The sequence below is a fragment of the Heteronotia binoei genome, chromosome 14, assembly GCF_032191835.1.
Source record: "Heteronotia binoei isolate CCM8104 ecotype False Entrance Well chromosome 14, APGP_CSIRO_Hbin_v1, whole genome shotgun sequence".
In the NCBI taxonomy this organism is placed as follows: domain Eukaryota; kingdom Metazoa; phylum Chordata; class Lepidosauria; order Squamata; family Gekkonidae; genus Heteronotia; species Heteronotia binoei.
Window position 1 is genome coordinate 11,333,807 of NC_083236.1, and position 19,598 is coordinate 11,353,404.

Below are 19,598 nucleotides of genomic sequence, written 5' to 3' on the forward strand. Positions count from 1 at the left end.
AGATGCAAAAGTGATCGCACCACTTGGGAGCAGTGGCCATAACGTTATTGATTTCACCATTTGTATAAATAGGGAGTTGCCCCAAAAGACCAGCACAACCACGTTTAACTTTAAAAGGGGTAAATTCTCTGAGATGAGGAGGCATGTGAAGAGGAACTGAAAGAAAAGGTAAATACAGTCAAAAGCTCTTGGGGAAGCTTGGAGGCTATTTAAAACTACAATCCTAGAAGCTCAGATAAAATATATACCACAAGTTAGGAAAGGCACAAACAGGTATAAGAGAAGGCCTGCATGGTTAACAAACGAAGTACTGGAAGCTGTAAAAGGTAAGAAGGAGTCCTTTAAGCGGTGGAAAGCTAGTCCAAGTGAGATTAATAAAAGGGAACACAGGCTGTGGCAAAGCAAATGCAAGACTGTGATCAGGCAGGCAAAAAGGGACTATGAGGAGCATATTGCAAAAAACATAAAGACCAACAATAAAAATTAGAAGCAGGAAACCAGCCAGGGAGGCAGTGGGGCCCTTGGATGACCAAGGGGTCAAAGGATTACTGAAGGAGGATAGGGAAATGGTTGAGAAGCTGAATGCATTTTTTGCCTCCATCTTCACTGTGGAAGACAAGAAGTGTTTGCCCGCTCCAGAACCACTAATTTTGGAAAAGGTATTGAAAGACCTGAGTCACATTGAGGTAACAATTTTAATTGACGAATTAAAAACTAATAAGTCACCAGGTCTGGATGGCATACATCCAAGAGTTCTGAAAGAACTCAAAGTTGAACTTGTGGATCTCCTGACAAAAATATGTAATCTTTCATTGAAATCTGCCTCCGTTCCTGAGGACTGGAAGGTAGCAAATGTCACCCCCATCTTTAATAAGGGTTCCAGAGGAGATCCAGGAAATTACAGGCCAGTCAGTCTGACTTCAATACCGGGAAAGTTGGTAGAAAGCATTATCAAGGACAGAATGAGTAGGCACATTGATGAACACAAGTTATTGAGGAAGACTCAGCATGGGTTCTGTAAGGAAAGATCAGATTTTTTTTGTCTTGATGCAGCTTGGGCTTTGGGAGTTATGATGTGTTTGCTGGATAAGATGTCTTTTCCCACTGTTCTGAAGGCTGTGAAGTGTGCTGATGTTTGTAAGAGGAAAAATGTTCACACTGCATCTTTCAAGTACCCTTGCCATTGTGGGTTAACATAATTGCTTTACTGTGTTACCATGTTTTCCCACCTGTTGTTTAGGTTAATGCTGCCTGTATTCATGTTTCCAGGAATGCTTTGAATAGTCAAAAGACAGATACCTTGAGAACCGGAATGTTTAGCTTTGTGTTATCAATGACATTACACTTGCCTGGGACTGTGGGAACAGAGGCTGTGGGAACCAGGGGGGGGGGGGGGGTTGACAAGACAGCTTTCTCTTTCATAGACTTTTTGCAATTTATAAGTCTATGTTTGAGATGTGAGCTTCAGACTTGACTCAGTCCAAATGTTGAGTCACTATCTTTCCTGATGCTTTAATATACTGAACCAATTTCAAACCCAACCGACTGTTTACTGGGCAAACGGGTAGGACTGACAGCTTGGGCCTGAAGTATCTGAGATGTTTACTGAGACAGTCCCAGGTTGCATGCTTGCTTCCTATTATCATCAATATTTTCCCATGTGCTATCAGTTGACGAATGGAAGAGCCCCTCCTCATTGAAGGGAAGATCTTCCATTCTGGCCTTTACATCTGTGTCAGGAACAGATCCCTGACATGTATAGCTGGGGAGGGCACTATTACTTGTTTGCTGGTATGGTTAGCTGCTCATTAACAACTCATCGTTTTGCAGATGTATTTGTATCCATGTGATGTACTAACCCTATACTACAAATGTATTCAGGGCTACTAACATCCATTGTATTTCTTAAACATTTAGTGCTTTGTGTGTAGTGGGACGTTCCCAGTTTGCAGGTGGAAAGAGAACGCGGGGAGACAGGTCTAAGCTGGTCTCTCTGAGCAACACTGATATGGATTAACTGAACTGGGATGAGCCTGTGGAATGTGACCTTGATGGGAGCCACACTGAGGTCTGAGAAAAGACTTTATAATCATTAATTCAAATGACTTTGGTGGGCGGGGGAGGAAGGGGAACAGTTATTTCAAGGAGGTGTAATTATTGGGGGACTGACCATCCATGTTATTCTGGCCAGACACAGTCCTGCACTTGCATGCTGATTATGGTTGCTATTTGATCTATTAATAAAGCTTCTTCTCAAAGCATCTTATGGAAGTTTCTGGGCAAGAAGAAGAAGATATTGGATTTATATCCCGCCCTCCACTCCGAAGAGTCTCAGAGCGGCTCACAATCTCCTTTACCTTCCTCCCCCACAACAGACACCCTGTGAGAGCTATAGCTGACCCAAGGCCATTCCAGCAGGTGCAAGTGGAGGAGTGGGGAATCAAACCCGGTTCTCCCAGATAAGAGTCCACACCCTTAACCACTACACCAAACTGGCAAAACCTTACAGTCTGTTTGTAGAGATGTAGACCTCAACCAGGCATATCTACGAAAGGCTACTGAGGTTGTTAGGGACTTGGAGGAGCAGCTGACAGCATGTGACACCATACTTATTTATTTTTTTGCTACTATGGCAATCTCTTGACGTTTTGGGACTGCTGTGACTTGATCTGCATCAGGTAACTTTTGGAGCACAGGAAGCAATTCATTAACCAGGCGGTGAATACAAGCTGAAAAACAAGCCAGATAAGTGTGCATCTTTACTGTAGCAGAAGTGAAGGCATAGATCTTTCAACACAAGACGTCAATCTTTTTTCCCCTCTCTATCAGGAGGAGCTGGATGATGTGGCTGTTTAAATGAAGTAAATGAGTGCATTATAACTGAATGGGGTGCAGGGTGTTGAAATAAGAATTTAGCCTCATTCTCTTGCACCTTATAGAGTGCACCAAAATGTTTGGATACAGGTGGAGTTGATGCAGGTTTATCTCTGGCTTCTTTAATCTTGTGAAGATGAACTGGAAGTAGTGGGAGCACATCTGCATGTAGTAGATTGAATTTCAGTTTTATGAAGTCAGTAATAGAAAAGGCACTGCACTGCTTGCCAGTTACCTACCGAGTTCGTTACAAAGTGCTGGTTATGACCTTTAAAGCCCTATATGGCCGAGGACCTGCCTACCTGAGGGACCGTCTCTCCCCATACGAACCCCAGAGAGCACTGAGGTCAGCAGGGAAGAACCAGCTGACTATCCCTGGACCAAAGGAGGCCAAACTCCAAAACACCTGTACACAGGCCTTCTCCATCGCAGCTCCACACCTATGGAACCAGCTCCCGGAAGAAGTGCGAGCCCTGTGGTGCCTAGACCAGTTCCACAGGGCCTGCAAGACCACCCTTTTCAGGATGGCCTTTGCCGGCTGAGAGACCGCTGTTGGGTGACTTTCGCTATTATCATTTATAAATGGAATTAGCACCTGGAAATCTGTATAATACTTGGTTAACTGGAATGTTTTAAAGTTAATGTGATTTTAAACTCTGTATAATTTTATAAAATGTTGTTAGCCGCCCTGAGCCCGCCTCGGCGGTGAGGGCGGGATATAAATAAAATTTTATTATTGTTGTTGTTGTTGTTGTTGTATTTTAAGAGTATCAGCCATTCATCTGATCAATTTTAGGAAAGCTTCCAAGGGAGACAGAGAGCCTTGGCGATTCACTTCGGTATCAGGTACCACTGGTGTCAGTGCTTTGGTTTTGAATTCATTGCCTTCAGTTTCGACATCTGAAGGTTCAGGCAAAAGGTCTGTGTGACATCTAGAAGCAGTGGAACAATAGCTACAGGCGGAACTGACTGTGTCACAGGAACCAATGGAGCCTGGGCACTTCGGTGGTGAAGTGGGTTGCTCTGAAAGATGGTTTTCAGGTTTGGACCTTTGGAGATGGCGACCTGCCCAGTAATAGGATGAAGAGCAGAATGGTGATCTATAATGCCAGTAAATTCAAAGAAGTGAATGGTATGCCCCTTGGTGAGATTAGTACTCTGCAGGAGAACGGTATCAAGAAGTATAATATGTATGCTTACCACGGTACTGACAATCATTGAAGGTATGGTGATATAAGGGACAAAACCAAATGTATCAATCATATTGTTGGTGACAGATTGGAGGGTAAAGGTTATGCACTCACTAGTAGTCTGTAGCTAATTGTTCATAGCCCTTTAATTTTGTCAAGGAGAGAGGAGACCGAGACCATAAGTGGGGAGATTTACGCACAGATGAAGAGCAGTCAAAAAGAGACTGCAAATAGACTATCAGTAGCTGGTCTTCTCCCTGAATGGGAATTGTTGCAGTTGGAATTGTATCCATAGTATGAAGTCACAGAATCATAGAGTTGGAAGGTACCTCCAGGGTCATCTAGTCCAACCCCCTGTACAATGCAAGAAATTCACAAATACCTCTTCCTCAGTTCACAGGATCAACATTGTTTTCAAATGGTCATCTAGCCTCTGTTTAAAAACCTCCAAGGAAGGAGAGCCCACCACCTCCCGAGGAACCTCATTCTACTGAGGAACCACTCTGTCAGGAAGTTCTTCCTAATGTTGAGCTGGAAGCTCTTCTGATTTAATTTCAACCCATTGATTCTGATCCTACCTTCTGGGGCAACAGAAAACAATTCCACACCATCCTCAGTATGACAGGGACATTAGTTTGGACCCTGTTACCATTAGATAAATCTGTAATTTGTTGACAGATCACACCCAAAGAGTGCTTGTGAATGGTTCCTCAGCCTCTTGGAGAGGAGTGACAAGTGGAGTGCCTCAAGGATCTGTCCTGGGACCTGTTTTGTTCAACATCTTTATACATGATTTAGACAAAGGAATAGAGGGAATGTGCAGATGATATTAAATTGGGAGGGACTGCAAATACAGCAGAAGACAGAAACAGGATAACCTTGACAGGCTGGAAAACTGGGCTAAAATCAATAAAATGAATTTTAACAGGGATAAATGTAAAGTTCTGCACTTAGGTAGGAAAAATCCAATGCATAGTTATAGGATGGAGGAGACTTGTCTTGGCAATAGTATGTGCGAAAAGGATCTAGAGGTCTTCGTGAACCATACACTGAACATGAGTCAACAGTGTGATGCGGTGACTAAGAAGGCAAATGCAATTTTGAGCTGTATCAACAAAAGTATAGTGTCCAGATCATGTGAAGTTATGATATCACTTTACTTTGCTCTGGTAAGACCTCACCTGGAGTATCATATTCAGTTTTGGACACCACATTTTAAGATAGACAAGGTGGGACGGGTCCAGAGGAGGGCGACAAAGATGGTGAGGGGTCTGGAGACCAAGTCCTATGAAGAAAGGTTGAAGGAGCTGGGCATGTTTATCCTGGAGAGGAGGTGCCTGAGAGGTGATATGATCACCATCTTCAAGTAAAGGGCTGTCATATTGAGGATGGTGCAGAATTGTTTTCTATGGCCCCAGAAGGTAGGACCAGAACCATTGGGGTTGAAATTAAAAGCGTTTCTGGCTCAACATTACGAAGAACATCCTGACCTTTAGAGCAGTTCCTCAGTGGAACAGGCTTCCTCAGGAGGAGGTGGGCTCTCCTTCCTTGGAGGTTTTTAAACCGAAGCTAGATGGCCATCTGATAGCAACGCGGATCCTGTGAATTGAGGGGAAAGTATTTGTGAATTTCCTGCATTGTGCAGGAAACTCTATTATTCTATTATTAGTTTTTGCAGACAGATCCAAGGCAATTGATGCAGCTGCTATGGCATCCAATGGGGTAGATGCAAGAGTCTAAATGGTTGGTGTAGGAGTCAAAATGCCAGAGATCACCAAGGATGCAACTGCTCAGTCAGCAGATGACAATTCAGTGCTCAATTTCTTGTTCTTTGATGATTCACTCGCTCTCAATGAAGACCACTTGTGAGACGTATTCTTCACTTTTTTCGATTTGGAAGGAGCCTTTGAGTGGGCAGTCTGAGCTGAATCTCCCCTCAAAAGTGGGAGAGGCAGCAGGTCCTGTGAGGCTGTGGCAGACATTTGTGGTTGAAGTGAAGCCTCCATGAGGAGATGTCAAAGATGAAACACTCTTTTTTTTCTGGCTGGTTTAGTAAATTTTGCACAAATTTCACAGGAATCCATTTGATGACCCTCTCCCAGGCAAAGAAGGCAAAAATTGTGGCCACCTGTTGATGGAAACTCCACGCAGCAATGAGTACAGTGTTTTAAAAAACACGAAGCTTTCCGTTTGCTATTAAAAAAGAAGGAGGGAAAGAAAAGAGGGAGTGAGGGGGTCATGAGGTAAATATGAGGAAGAAATTCACAATCCCTTACCTTTTTTTAAAGAAATACTGAAGGGAAATACTGAACTGGCAGAGACTGACCAAGAAAGAGATCTTGTGGTCGTGGTAGATAACTCACTGAAAATGTCAAGACAGTGTGCATTTGCAATAAAAAAGGCCAATGCCATGCTGGGAATTATTAGGAAGGGAATTGAAAACAAATCAGCCAGTATCATAATGCCCCTGTATAAATCAATGGTGCGGTCTCATTTGGAGTACTGTGTGCAGTTCTGGTCGCCGCACCTCAAAAAGGATATTATAGCATTGGAGAAAGTCCAGAAAAGGGCAACTAGAATGATTAAAGGGCTGGAACACTTTCCCTATGAAGAAAGGTTGAAACGCTTGGGACTCTTTAGCTTGGAGAAACGTCGACTGCGGGGTGACATGATAGAGGTTTACAAGATAATGTATGGTATGGAGAAAGTAGAGAAAGAAGTCCTTTTCTCCCTTTCTCACAATACAAGAACTCGTGGGCATTCGATGAAATTGCTGAGCAGACAGGTTAAAACGGATAAAAGGAAGTACTTCTTCACCCAAAGGGTGATTAACATGTGGAATTCACTGCCACAGGAGGTGGTGGCGGCCACAAGCATAGCCAGCTTCAAGAGGGGTTTAGATAAAAATATGGAGCAGAGGTCCATCAGTGGCTGTTAGCCACAGTGTGTGTGTATATATAAAAAGATTTTGCCACTTTGTGACACAGGGTGTTGGACTGGATGGGCCATTGGCCTGATCTAACATGGCTTCTCTTATGTTCTTATGTTCTTATGGAAGATCAAAGAGTCTAAGGAAGAATTGGAGAGGAGGAACAACACAAATGAAAGCGAAAGGGGCTTAGGACAGGAACTGAGCAGGTTGGTGCTTTCCCTCAGCTTCAGGCATGCGCACTGCTTGTCCGTTCTCCAGGGTGGAAGGAAATATGCCAAAACTCTTCCATTGGCGCTTTTCAAACTCCAAGGTGAGCTTCTGTGTGGGCACAGTACCCCCAGCGTGGGACTGCACAGAGACCACAATCACTTATTACTAGTAAACCTTCCATAATATTAAGAAAAGCAGAAGGCAGGCAGTGAAGGGGAAATAATCAAATTCCTTCAATTTTTCTTTTTTTGCCTTGTGTTTTGAGAGAAAACTGACACAAGTGTCAGGCCAACAGCATCTCTTCCGCTGGCTACATTAAGGAGCAGACCCACTTAGTCCAAAACTGGAGAAGGCATGCAATGGCACCCGCTTCCCAGACCTCCTTCCACATGACCCAGAGCAAAAGATTACAGCAGCAAGAGAGAGGAGCAGGAAAGGTCACTCTTGGCATTTTAGAACAGGTAGAACAGTGACATAAAATAGTATGTGTGTGTGTGGGGGGGGGGTATTTTCATAATCAAGACGACACCCATCTCTCCTTGTCCTGGATTCCAAGGGTTTAGCAGAACAATCTCAGGGTGTTGTCAGAGCCCAGTCTTTTCATCGCCACCTGGAGGAACCAGTTGCCTGGAACAGTGCGCCCTGCCACAAGAGTACTCGAGCACTGTTCTTTGTGGCTCCCTCTTTGTAGAATTATGTAGTGCTGAACTGAGTAACAGTCGGGCCCCCTGAAGGCCTCCCCTGATCTGAAAAACTATTAGCTGGTGGCAAATAACACCATTTGGGGCTTGAGTATGAGATGGGCCACCTAGACCCATTTCAATCTGTTTCCTGGCCTTAATTGCCCTAATCAATAACCTTTGCCAGGAGGAAGAACTGGGGAAGTGTAGCTGTACTGATACTCCTGAGTCCTGAACCACTCAGTTATTTTCAGTATCTTTCTAGCCATAGTATCTTTCTAGTTTGGTTGGCCAAGATGGATGGTAACTGGGACATTGTTCTCTGGTTATTCCAGTCCTGCTTATCTGGCCAGTACCAAAAGGTGGTGCTGGAGAACAACTGCCCAGTCCTGCAGCAGATGTACAGTGGGATCACACGTCTAATATCTCCATGAAACCACTGCAAGACGTTGGAGAAAAGTGTAATCAGCTCTATTTCTCTCTCTTTTTAAAAGCAGAGTTAGGTTACACTGGATATCCTGAATAAGGATGTCTAGAACAAATTTTGAGTCCAGTGGCACCTTTAAGATTAAGAAAATTAATTCTGGGTTTAATGCTTTCATGTGCAAGCACACTTCATTCAGCAGGGTATAATGACCTCACCTGGAGTATTGTGTTCAGTTTTGGGCACCACATTTTAAGAAGGATATAGACAAGCTGGAACGGGTCCAGAGGAGGGCGACGAAGATGGTGAGGGGTCTGGAGACCAAGTGCTATGAGGAAAGGTTGAAGGAGCTGGGGATGCTTAGCCTGGAGAAGAGGTGGCTGAGAGGTGGATGATGACCCATCCAAGGCTGGTCCAAAGTATTTTGGTGTCCCAGTTAAACCATGGCCTTGGAAGCCAGCTAGGTCAGCATACTATTTTCTAGAGTGGCTAACCAGATGTTCTGGAGAAACCAACAAACATTGTACAGAGAGTGCAGTTGTCCCTACTACGAGCTTGCAGCAAGTGGCATTCTGATGTCCATGCTGATTAGAAGATGGACACTAGATATAAATCCTTTGAGTCATGCACCAAATAACATTTACTGTACTTTTCCCCTTAAACAGTTGCTGCCTGCTCAAAACCCACAGGCAACAGGAATCAACCAAAACTAATTAAGCAAACAAAACATTATTTCCATATATCTTGTCCACCAAAGCTATGATGAGGAAAAGTTTAAAGGTCACACAAAAGGGACAAGTATAATAACATTCCTCAGCACAGAAGTGTTGAGCTCATTTGTTATGAGGGACAGATCTGACATGTCACTTTGTTGGGGCAGACCATGCATGCCATAAAATGTAACACAAGGTACTGGAGACTTTATAAAGGTGATTTCAGATGCTGAGTGGCAATAGGAGGTGACTGAAATTGCAGGTGTGATTAGATTAGGTGTGATATGCAGAGGGGTAGTAGGCATGGAGATATCAGCATTGGTAGTGAGACAGGAAACCTTGGTCTCAATTCCATCTTAGAGGATTCAGTTTAGAAGGATTCAGTTTGAAAGAATAAACAGACTGACATTAGAAACCACAACATTCGGTTGCTGACCTAAGAATAGCAGTGCTCTTACAAATGAATTTCAAAGGAAGATTAGAAAGAAGAGACTGCTGAATTGCAACTGATAATGAAGCTCAAGACAATGAATCCTCCTGGACTGAACTGAGAGCTAGTTTTTCTGTTTCATTATCAATGTGTGCTGTTATCATTTGGCATCTGAAATCACTCCACTCTCCAGGATACAAGGAACTAATTCCTAAACAGGGTCTTTTTGAAAGAAGTTAAAATCCAGATAGGAGCAGAGAAATCCAATCTATAAGCCAAAATAATTTCCTCAATGTAAATTGTGCTTGTTGGAAGAATCCATCCATCTACCCTCCCCTCCCATCCCTCCCTCCCATGAAGAAGTGTGTTTTACTATACCTCCAACAGCTTTGTTTCCTCTCTCTCCTCCCCCCAAATGGAGGAGCAGTCCCCAAGAATGAAACAGTTCTGTGTGTGTGAGTGAGGGGGCGGGGGTTGTCTTTGTATCACGCCCACATGAAGCAGCCACAGAGCTCTCTTTGTGTGTGAGAGAGCGAGAGAGCCAAAAGGCAGGAAACAGGAAGCAAAGAGCCACTGAGGTAGATGAGAAAAGACAAGTTATGGTGTGGTTGCTGCAGCGGACCTGGAAAAGGAAGTTGTTTGGGGGCTGGATTTAAGCCCTGTATGTTTGACACGCCTGGTCTACAGGCTAGGCCCTATGTGAAAGTGAAAAATGTCATAAGAAATCACAGCTTTTGGAAACCAGCAGGAGAGGAAAGTTTTAATCTTCCTGGATCTGTTGCAGATATGAAAGTTACTGTTCTACCAAAAAGAGGTGGGGGCTTGAAAAAAAATATACAACCTGATAGTGCTGAATCAGCTCATAAAGAATCTAAATACTCTTATCCTGACTTAAGCAGAGACTTGGATTCCCTTATTTGCTATAATGTTTACTAGCTCAACAGAACCCAGTTCTTAAAGATTTTAACTGGCTGAAAGAGCATGCTGGCTCCTCTTGTGCCCTGCCTTGCACCAGGAATGAGGGTCAACATCCCACTCCTCAGCAGAAGGAACACACTTGCTTTCTCCTTGTTGACCTGCCATAATATGAGCGGTTAAAGGGAGCTCATTCAGTAAACAAAAGAAAATTGCCGCAGCAGCAGAAGTCAACCTCTATATATAATTTGTTCTTTTCCAAAGGAGTTAGAACGGGGTGTTGAACTCATTTGTTATGAGGGCCGGATCCAACATAAATGAGACCTTATATATAAAAGCTTTGAATAAAACATACTTAAAAGATTAGCACTCATGCAATATTTTATTTAACAGTCTGAAAGAAGCAAGAGAGAGAGAAAGAAGCAGACTTGCTTGCGGACCTGATAGGAACCCTCTGGGCCTATGTTTTTTTTTTTTTGTGGAGGCTATTTAGAGGTGCCTGTATTATGTGTCTTTACTTCTACCAATGCCTCCCTAAGAAGAGATTCTGTACTTGTAGCAATTCAATAAAGCTGCATCTATATTCATATAGCGGAAGTATATCTGAGTGTTACTTGACAAACCTCACACTAGCTGAACCAATGAGACTCCTTTGAATGGGAGCCACCAAAGCACCACACCTTCTGCCGCTCAGAGGCAGCCTGAGTTGGGTGGCAGACCCTCCTCTGGATGATGTCATCTGGAATTTAAAACCCTCTCTGCCACTAGGAAAAAAATCACACCCCAGAGTTCAGACGGCACGGCTTATATTATATACAGGCCCAGCCCTAGGGCACAGGGCAGACTCGCTGCCTGCTGCCCCCCCACCCCCCGCGGAGCCTCCCCCTCCTTCCCTCCCAGTTTTAATGTCCAGGGAACTGACAGTGAAGCGCTGCGTTCCTGGGGCTCTTTCAAGGCAGCTGATTGATGGGTAAAGTAGCGCGGAGGCCGGCAGTTCCTATGCCGGCCTTCCAGCGGTCTCACCAGCACTGGGGGGGGGGGGGGAAGGACAGTGAGCTGCTGAAAAAGTAGCTGCTGCCACTGCAAAGGCAAGGGCTGTTCCTGGAAGTGAGTGGCCGGCGACGGGACAGGTGAGCAGAGGATGCCAAGGGAAAGGGAGGAAGCAGGGTGGTTGGGAGGATGAAGGGAATCGGCGGGGAGGAGGCGGGGCAGATGAGCAGAGGATGAGAAGGGACAGGGAGGAGGCAGGGTGGCAAGAAGACGAAGAAAATCAGTGGCAAAGAGGCGGGAAAGGCGAGCGGAGGATGAGAAGCCATGGGGAGTAGGCAAGCTAAGGAGAAAGAGAACGGGCAGAGGAAGAGCAAAACTAGCCATTTGTTTAGGGCATGGGGAAGGGGGAGGGTCGAATTCGGCGCCCCCACCCTGCTGGCGCCCTAGGCAACCTCCTAGTTTGCATAGTGGACGGGCCGGCTGTGATTATATAATAAGCAATTACACTTTTAAAAGCTTCCCTCCCAAGATATTCTATATGAGGAATACATGTTGTAATATGATAAAATGCAAAATAATAATAGAATCCAAAAAGAAGGTTTCCTGAAAAACCAGAACTTATCCTACCTATAGAGATCTGTGATCAGTTTCTCCCTCCAGCGAGAGCACAGATTGTTAAGAAGACGCTCGTGCTGTCCAAACAAAGGGATGTAGTTTGATACAGGAAGAGGATTCTTTGAAAAGCAGGTAATGGTTTCTATCAAACTGTACCGGTTGACATGTATCCTGAAATAATTCCCCTTGATTGCATCTCCAGTTGTGATTGCCATGCCCTGGAATAAAAATGTTTTTTTTTAAAAAAAAATGACAGCAGATAGGGAAGGACAGATCTAGAATAATTATCCAAAAAAGATGCAATAGATGTTTTAGAATAAATACCAAGCACTTGGTTCTCTTGTATGGGTTGTGTGCGAAGGCCACACATTGTTATTAGATACAACATTATTTTTGATCTCATTTTAGATGCCTGGGGTCAGGGCTGATTTTCCAGCAAACCTCACAAGCACCACTATCGTGGTCTGTGCTGGGTCCACAGGATTCTGCCACAGGGGCTTGGCTTAGACCTGGTCAGCAGCAGCAGAGATCAAGGAGGGGATGGGTGTACTGTACTTAGGGTGACAGATTACCTGTCTGAGATTGTATTGGAGAAAACCCGTACAGCACATCAATCACCCTGTAAGGCATTTAGTATCAGCATGACACGCAGAGGTTCAACAGATAAAACCTTCCTCTGTCGTTGGAATACCTGCTGCTTTCTGCCCCTTATCCAAATGTTAGTAATAGAAACTTTGCTAGGAAAAAAAGGAAGCAGCTCAAGTGTTTAATTTCCATGCTCTGAGCCTGGAAACAATGTGCCAAATATGGCCCATTATGCATGTACATCTCACTGCAGTTTTTCAAATCCTGACTTGGAATTTTGTGCCCACATTAAGCACCATTCTTTTTCCTGCATTTATTCTGCAGCTACAATTTTAAAAATGCACTTTTCTAAATTGGGGTTGGAATATCACTTTTAACATGTGTGGGTTGGTGTCCAAAGTCCTTTAAAAAAAATTACGCAATTGCCCTGTCACAGCTGCACAGCAGTATCCAGCAAGCACCTTTTATTTAAATCTTTCAGCATTAGTCCATTGAATGAAAGGGAACAGAAAGAAATGCAGGCAAAGGAGGAAAACCCAATATTGAACCTAACCAGACTTTTTTTTGAAAAAGACAAGCAACTGTGAAGCTTCATTTTCCATATTGTTGAGCCCTAGGGGATTCCCTTCTGTGTTAACTGGCCACTGTGAAAAATGGGAGTCACACAATCTCATAATATGGGGGAATATGTTGAGTGTACAGAATGCATGGTACAACCCACTGACACTAGCATTACGTGCTGTGATCACTGGCTACGTGTGTGTGTGCGTGCACTTGTGCAAAGTTGGCTGCAACTTCACCCCACTTTGCACAGGACTACAATTTGTACAGGGAGGAATTCTCTGGCAGAAACTCTGGAGAGCTTTTTTAGTGCCACTAAACTGGAAAAAAATGGGGGGGGGTTCTCTGATGCATAGGTCAGCTGCATAGTAATGCTGATTTCCTGCCCTCCCTTTCAAATTTGAGTGGTTTTCTCTAATTTGATTCTGCACACTGGTTGTGACCTTGGCAGTTTTTTAGAACCAGTCCTTTACGGATTGCACTCTGTCCTGCAAATGCAGTGATCCCAAGCTATTATTGCTCAGCAGTTTGCAGAAGGTCTATGTGGTTCAGCCGGCTTTTTAACGTTAAGCTTCTAGAGACTGCCAAAATCTCTCCTCCCCCCCCCCCAAAAAAAAAACCTTTGTTCACTAAAGTATTAAAGGGTGTTCCCAGAGCTTTAGACTTTCCATCCCAGTGTCTCTTTCTCTTTACATCTCATGTCAATTTCATTCCAGGCTTATTTTATTTACATGCAGAACTGAAATCCTTTTTTTTTTTTTTTGCAGGGGGGTCATTATAAGCCTAGTGCAGCCTACAGGCTTCAGGGAAAACATTGGAGTAGTAACAGGGCCTACATTTTTTAGGATCCCTTATGTCCCTCTGATTGGGTAGACAGCAGTTTTGCAGAGAAAACTTGCCCAGTGGAGCCCAGAGGGATAGGAAACAAAAGGCCAAACTAGAGAGGGGGAAGGAAGGAAATAAAAGGCCAAACTAGAGAGGGGGAAGTATTCTCTCTGGAGAGACTGCAGTCAAGAGAGTTCTCTCTGAAAAGACTGCAGAAGGAGGGTCCCCTCATCCAGGGAGTGGTGAGTCTGTTGGCATTATAGGAAGGGAACAGTTAGTTAGTCATAGCAGGGCTGTTATTTTCTTTGCATCACCTTTATCTGTTCCTGGATCCTCATGTCTCTTTGGTCAGATTGAAGCACTTGCTGGGAAGGAAGACACAGGGGTTGGTTGGGTACTCTGGGCTCTCCCAAACTGACATGCACCAGAGTGGTGGCAGCCAGTAGAAGGCCCTCCCTGGTCCCCTGCAAGAGTGACGACTGGGGATGCTACCATTTGCCTCCTCTCTAATCCCCCTTTGAAGTCAATGCCTGCAGGGAACTAAACTTTGCACAGCTCCCTTTAAATCCCACCCCTCACATTAACATGTTAATTCAGTGATTCAAGAGTAGTGATAGTCTCATATCACTAGATTAATGCTGCTTGTCAAAAAATTAAAAAAAAATTAAAATGAGGGGGAAATGGAATTTATGCACTGATGAAGTGGGGAGGATGGTGCAAATATACAGGATGGGCAGAATGACCTTGATGTGGGCAGGGGAGTGATCTTTGAGGGGTAACAAAATGGTGCGGGGGGGAAATCTGAGGGAATCTACATTTCTGAATTACCTTTGGTTTAGAAGCAAAACAAGGGAGAAATCAGCACAAAAGCACACCTGGGGAAACAGCGACCAGAAAGTGAACTGAGCACTGAAGGGAGGAAGATCAGAATGACAAAGAAAACATGACGGACATGCATGGTAAAAGCGGCGTTATCTTAAATGCTAAATAAGATGTTCTGCAAAGTTATATATACCATAGTACTTTGTGCGCAGTAGAATTTTGTTATGCGTGGAATTAATCTGCTTGATACTACTTCATCCGACAAAGTTCGGTATAACTTGGAATTTTTAAAATAAACTTATCATATGTTAAAAAAAAGTAAAAGCGAGGGAAAACACTCCATGTATAACAGGCCAATAAGATGTTTGTGTTTGTTAGAGATGTGCTCCAATGACTCCACCCCAGATGGTAAGTAGCCTCTCTGGCATGATCCGTGTCATCCCAATGAGCAGAAAGCTATTGTATGTTTCTTGAATTGGACTTGGCAACCCTATGGCTCAGTGGTAGAGCATCTGCTTGGTAAGCTAAAAGGTCCCAGGTTCAATCCCCGGCATCTCCAAAAAAGGGTCCAGGCAAAGAGGTGTGAAAAACCTCAGCTTGAGACCCTGGAGCGCAGGGGAGGGACGGTGGCTCAGTGGTAGAGCATCTGCTTGGTAAGCTAGAAGGTCCCAGGTTCAATCCCCGGCATCTCCAAAAAAGGGTCCAGGCAAAGAGGTGTGAAAAACCTCCGCTGGAGACCCCGGAGAGCCGCTGCCAGTCTGAGTAGACAATAGTGACTTTGATGGACCCAGGGTCTGGTTCAGTAGAAGGCAGCTTCATATGTTCATATGTATTCAAGCAGGAGTGTCCCTGATATGTATAAACCAAATCGCATAGGCATGCTTTATGGTACTCGTAGATTTTTCAACACTTACATAATCGGGCTGCGTTTCTTGTATATCCAAGCGAGTGGAAATTCCTGGTTTATAAATGTGAACATAATAGTATTTTCCAGGTAGGATACCACCTATTAGAAGCAAAGAGGTATGTTATTGAGGTCTATGTAGATTCAGCTAGCATATCTGACAGCTAATTTGTTAAAAACTACAGAAGAATAAGACATAACACAGTGATGGGCAAAAGTACTGATAGAACCCAGTTGCTTTTAGAGAGGTTATAAAGGTCCCTCCCAGTTGCAGCTAAAGTGAAGCAGTTTCAGTGACTGCAACTGAACTTATCAAGAAGAGCAAATAAATAAATAAATAAAAGGACAAGCAACAACTCATCCTTGGAATTCTCTCCCCCAAACATTTGAACAGCATGAAGTTTATTGTCTTTAGATGCCATCTGAAGACATTATTTTCACCACTGGTTTATTTTTTCGGCTGCTGCTGCTTAGATTATTTGATTTATATAGGATATTTCTCAATTGCCTTTTCCAAGTGCTCAAGATGGTCCACCGTAAAATTCAGATGAAACAATTTCATAAAAATAACTAAATAACAAAAAAAAAAAAATCAGAAAATAATAATAAAGAATAAGGTACAATGGTTGCACGATTCCTATCTAATCTAATTAAAGGAAAGGGAAAGGTCCCCTGTGCAAGCACCAGTCGTTTCCAACTCTGGGGTGACGTTGCTTTCACAACATTTTCATGGCAGACTTTTTACGGGGTGGTTTGCCATTGCCTTTCCCAGTCATCTGCACTTTCCCACCAGCAAGCTGGGTACTCATTTTACCGATCTCGAAGGGATGGAAGGCTGAGTCTACCTCAAACCGGCTACCTGAAAACCCAGCTTCCACCGGGGCTCAAACTCAGGTCATGAGCAGAGCTTAGGACGGCAGTACTGCAGTTTTACTACAGTGCACCACGGGGCTCTTTTTAATCTAATTAAAATGCCAGCTCAAAAGTTGATCTATTTCAGCTAGTGATATACACCTTCCTGCTGTCTGCGTTGCTTTAATTTCTTCAAAAAGGCTTTTGAAGGGTTTTAGGTGGCAAGGCTGTGGAGAATTTGAGGCACTCTACTTATCACTCCTCTCCACTCTTTGGGTGCCATCTGTCAACCAGTTACAGATCCACCTAATGGTAACAGGATCCAAACCACATTTTACCAACTTGTCAACAAGGATAGTATGTGGAAGCTTATCAAAAGCCTTACTGAAATCAAGATAAACGATGTCTACAGCATTCCCCTGATCCAGCAAGGTAGTCACTTTCTCAGTCTGACATGACTTGTTCTTGAGAAACCCATGCTGGCTCTTAGTAATCACATCCATTCTTTCTAAATGTTCCAGGACAGACTGTTTGATGATTTGCTCTAAAACTTTTCCAGGTATAGACATCAAGCTGACGGGTCGGTAGTTACCCGGATCGTCTTTTTTCCCCTTCTTGAAGATGGGGACGACATTCGCTCGCCTCCAATCTTCCGGCACCTCTCCTGTTCTCCAAGAATTCTCAAAAATAATAGCCAGAGGCTCTGAAATTACATCCACAAGTTCTTTTAGAACCCTTGGATGCAATTCATCTGGCCCTGAGGACATAGTTTCATTTAAAGAAACTAGGTGTTTACGTACTACCCCTCTGCTGAGCCTAGGTTGGAATTTCATACCCTCCTTATATGTTCTTTTTTTGCCATGTTGAGCACCATTTCCCTCAGAAGAGAAGACTGAGGAAAGGTAGGAATTGAGCAGTTCTGCCCTCTCTTCATTACCTGTTACAATTTCACTTTCTTGCCCTCGCAATGGGCTTGCCATATTCTTGCTCTTTTTCTTACTCTGAACATAAGAAAAGAACCCTTTTTTGTTGTTTTTGCATCTTTGGACAGCCTAAGCTCATACTGAACTTTAGCTTTCCTAACTTTTTCTCTACAAGCACTGGTGATTTGTTTATATTCATCCTTGGTTATAAGGCCCTCCTTCCAATTCCTAAAGGAGTCTTTTTTATTTCTCAAGTCTTTAGAGAGCTGTTTCTGGAGCCACTTCGGCTTCTTTAGGCTTTTTCCATTTTTTCTTCTCATAGAAATTTTCTGTGATTGCGCTTTCAGTATATCGCTTTTTAGAAACTCCCACCCCTCCTGAACCCCCTTCCTCCTAAGTATCTCTGACCATGGGATTTTACCCAGCATAGTTCTAAGTTTATCAAAGTTTGCCTTTCTGAAGTCCAACCTATAAGTCTGACTACGTATAGCTTTTCCCTTCCCTAAGACTGTAAATTCCAAAATCACATGGTCACTACTGCCCAGGGTGCCCACTATTTCCACTTCTTCAATCAATTCTTCCTTGTTGGTGAGAATCAGATCCAAGATAGCAGATCCCCTTGTTTCCTTCTTCACTTTCTTGAAAAGGAAGTGGTCAGCAAGACAACTCAGGAATCTATTTGACTTTTCATTTTTAGCAGAGTTGGACTTCCAACAGATGTCTGGGTAATTAAAATCTCCCATGATCACTGTATCCCTTCTCTTGGAGAACTTTGCAGTCTGTTATGAGGTGATATGATCACCATTTTCAAGTACTTGAAGGGCTGTGATATGATAGAGGATGGTGCAGAGTGGTTTTCTGTGGCCCCAGAAGGTCGGACCAGAACCAACAGGCTGAAATTAAATCAGAAGAGTTTTTGGCTAAACATTACGAAGAATTTCTGGCAGAGTGATTCCTCAGTGGAACAGGCTTCCTTGGGAGGTAGTGGGCTCTCTTTCCTTGGAGGTTTTTAAGCAGAGGCTAGATGGCCATTTGACAGCAATGCTGATTCTATAACTTAAGCAGAACTTAGGGTGGAAGTATTTGTGAGTTTCAGTTTTTTCAATTTTCAAAAGTTTTATTAGTTTCAGAAAAGATTGAGGGATAGGGATAGAGGAAAAGAAAAATGAAACCACAATACATTCTGGCTTTGTTTTACATAGAATACTTTCAAAAAACACAAGGATAATTCTACAATATTTTCTTTACATAAATTGTCCCATATTATTTTATCTAAACTGTATATGATCCGTTTTAAAAATTTATAGTATAAGTCTTTTGTTATTACCTAATAATTTGACAATTCCAGTAAAGGTAAATTTTATAATATAAAATACAGGAAAAAAGAAAAATAATATCAATTAACACCAGAGAATCTTGCGTATCCAACCAAACATACAGTTCATCCAATTTTTTCTTGCTTCTTCTTTAGATTTCCCAGCCATCAACTGTGATAAAAAGTCCAGCTCTGCTGTCTCTAAAACTTTTCCCACCAAGTCCATTTTCGTGGGAATTTCCTGAGATTTCCATCTCTGCGCCAGAAGGATCCCAGCTGCTGTATTAAAATGTGCCAACAAATGTCTCTTCTCTTTAGAATAGTCCTCTGGAAATATGTTCAGTAAAAAAAGTTCTGGTTTGAAATGTATCTGAGTCTTCATAATCTTCTGTAACATTTCATGCACCATTTTCCAGTAGTCTTTCATCATCTCACATGTCCACCACATATGGTAAAAAGTACCAATCTGTTTAGTGAACTTCCAACATTTGTTAGACATATTGGTATAACACAATTTCTGTGGGGTCAAGTACCATCTGTAAAACATCTTGTAAAGGTTTTCTTTAAAGGTTACTGACCTGGTTAGTTTAACATTAAGCTTCCACAGTCTTTCCCATTGTTCTAATCCTGCTTGGTCATAATGTATTATAGATTGTAAAACTTTCTTCAAACGTTGTGCCAATATTACAGCAAAAATTTTATAATCCACATTTAAAGGGAAATTGGACGATAATTTTTAATATTTTTCAAATCATTATTTTCTTTCAGAATCAAAGATATTGTAGCTTCTTGCCATGAAATTGGAATTTGACCTTCCTCTTGAATCTTTTCAATCAGG

At 43.0% G+C, this 19,598-nt stretch overlaps 1 protein-coding gene across 1 annotated transcript in view; it reads right to left on the reverse strand.

Annotated features, from left to right (window-relative positions):
* CFAP61 (cilia and flagella associated protein 61) overlaps positions 1–19,598 on the reverse strand; it is a 297,694-nt gene that overhangs the window by 54,701 nt on the left and 223,395 nt on the right. The window contains exons 22-23 of the mRNA XM_060253782.1: positions 15,681–15,772; positions 11,986–12,191 (exon numbers count right to left, since the gene is read on the reverse strand). Of these exons, the coding sequence (XP_060109765.1) occupies positions 11,986–12,191; positions 15,681–15,772 (298 nt within the window). The remainder of the gene's footprint in view (positions 1–11,985; positions 12,192–15,680; positions 15,773–19,598) is intronic.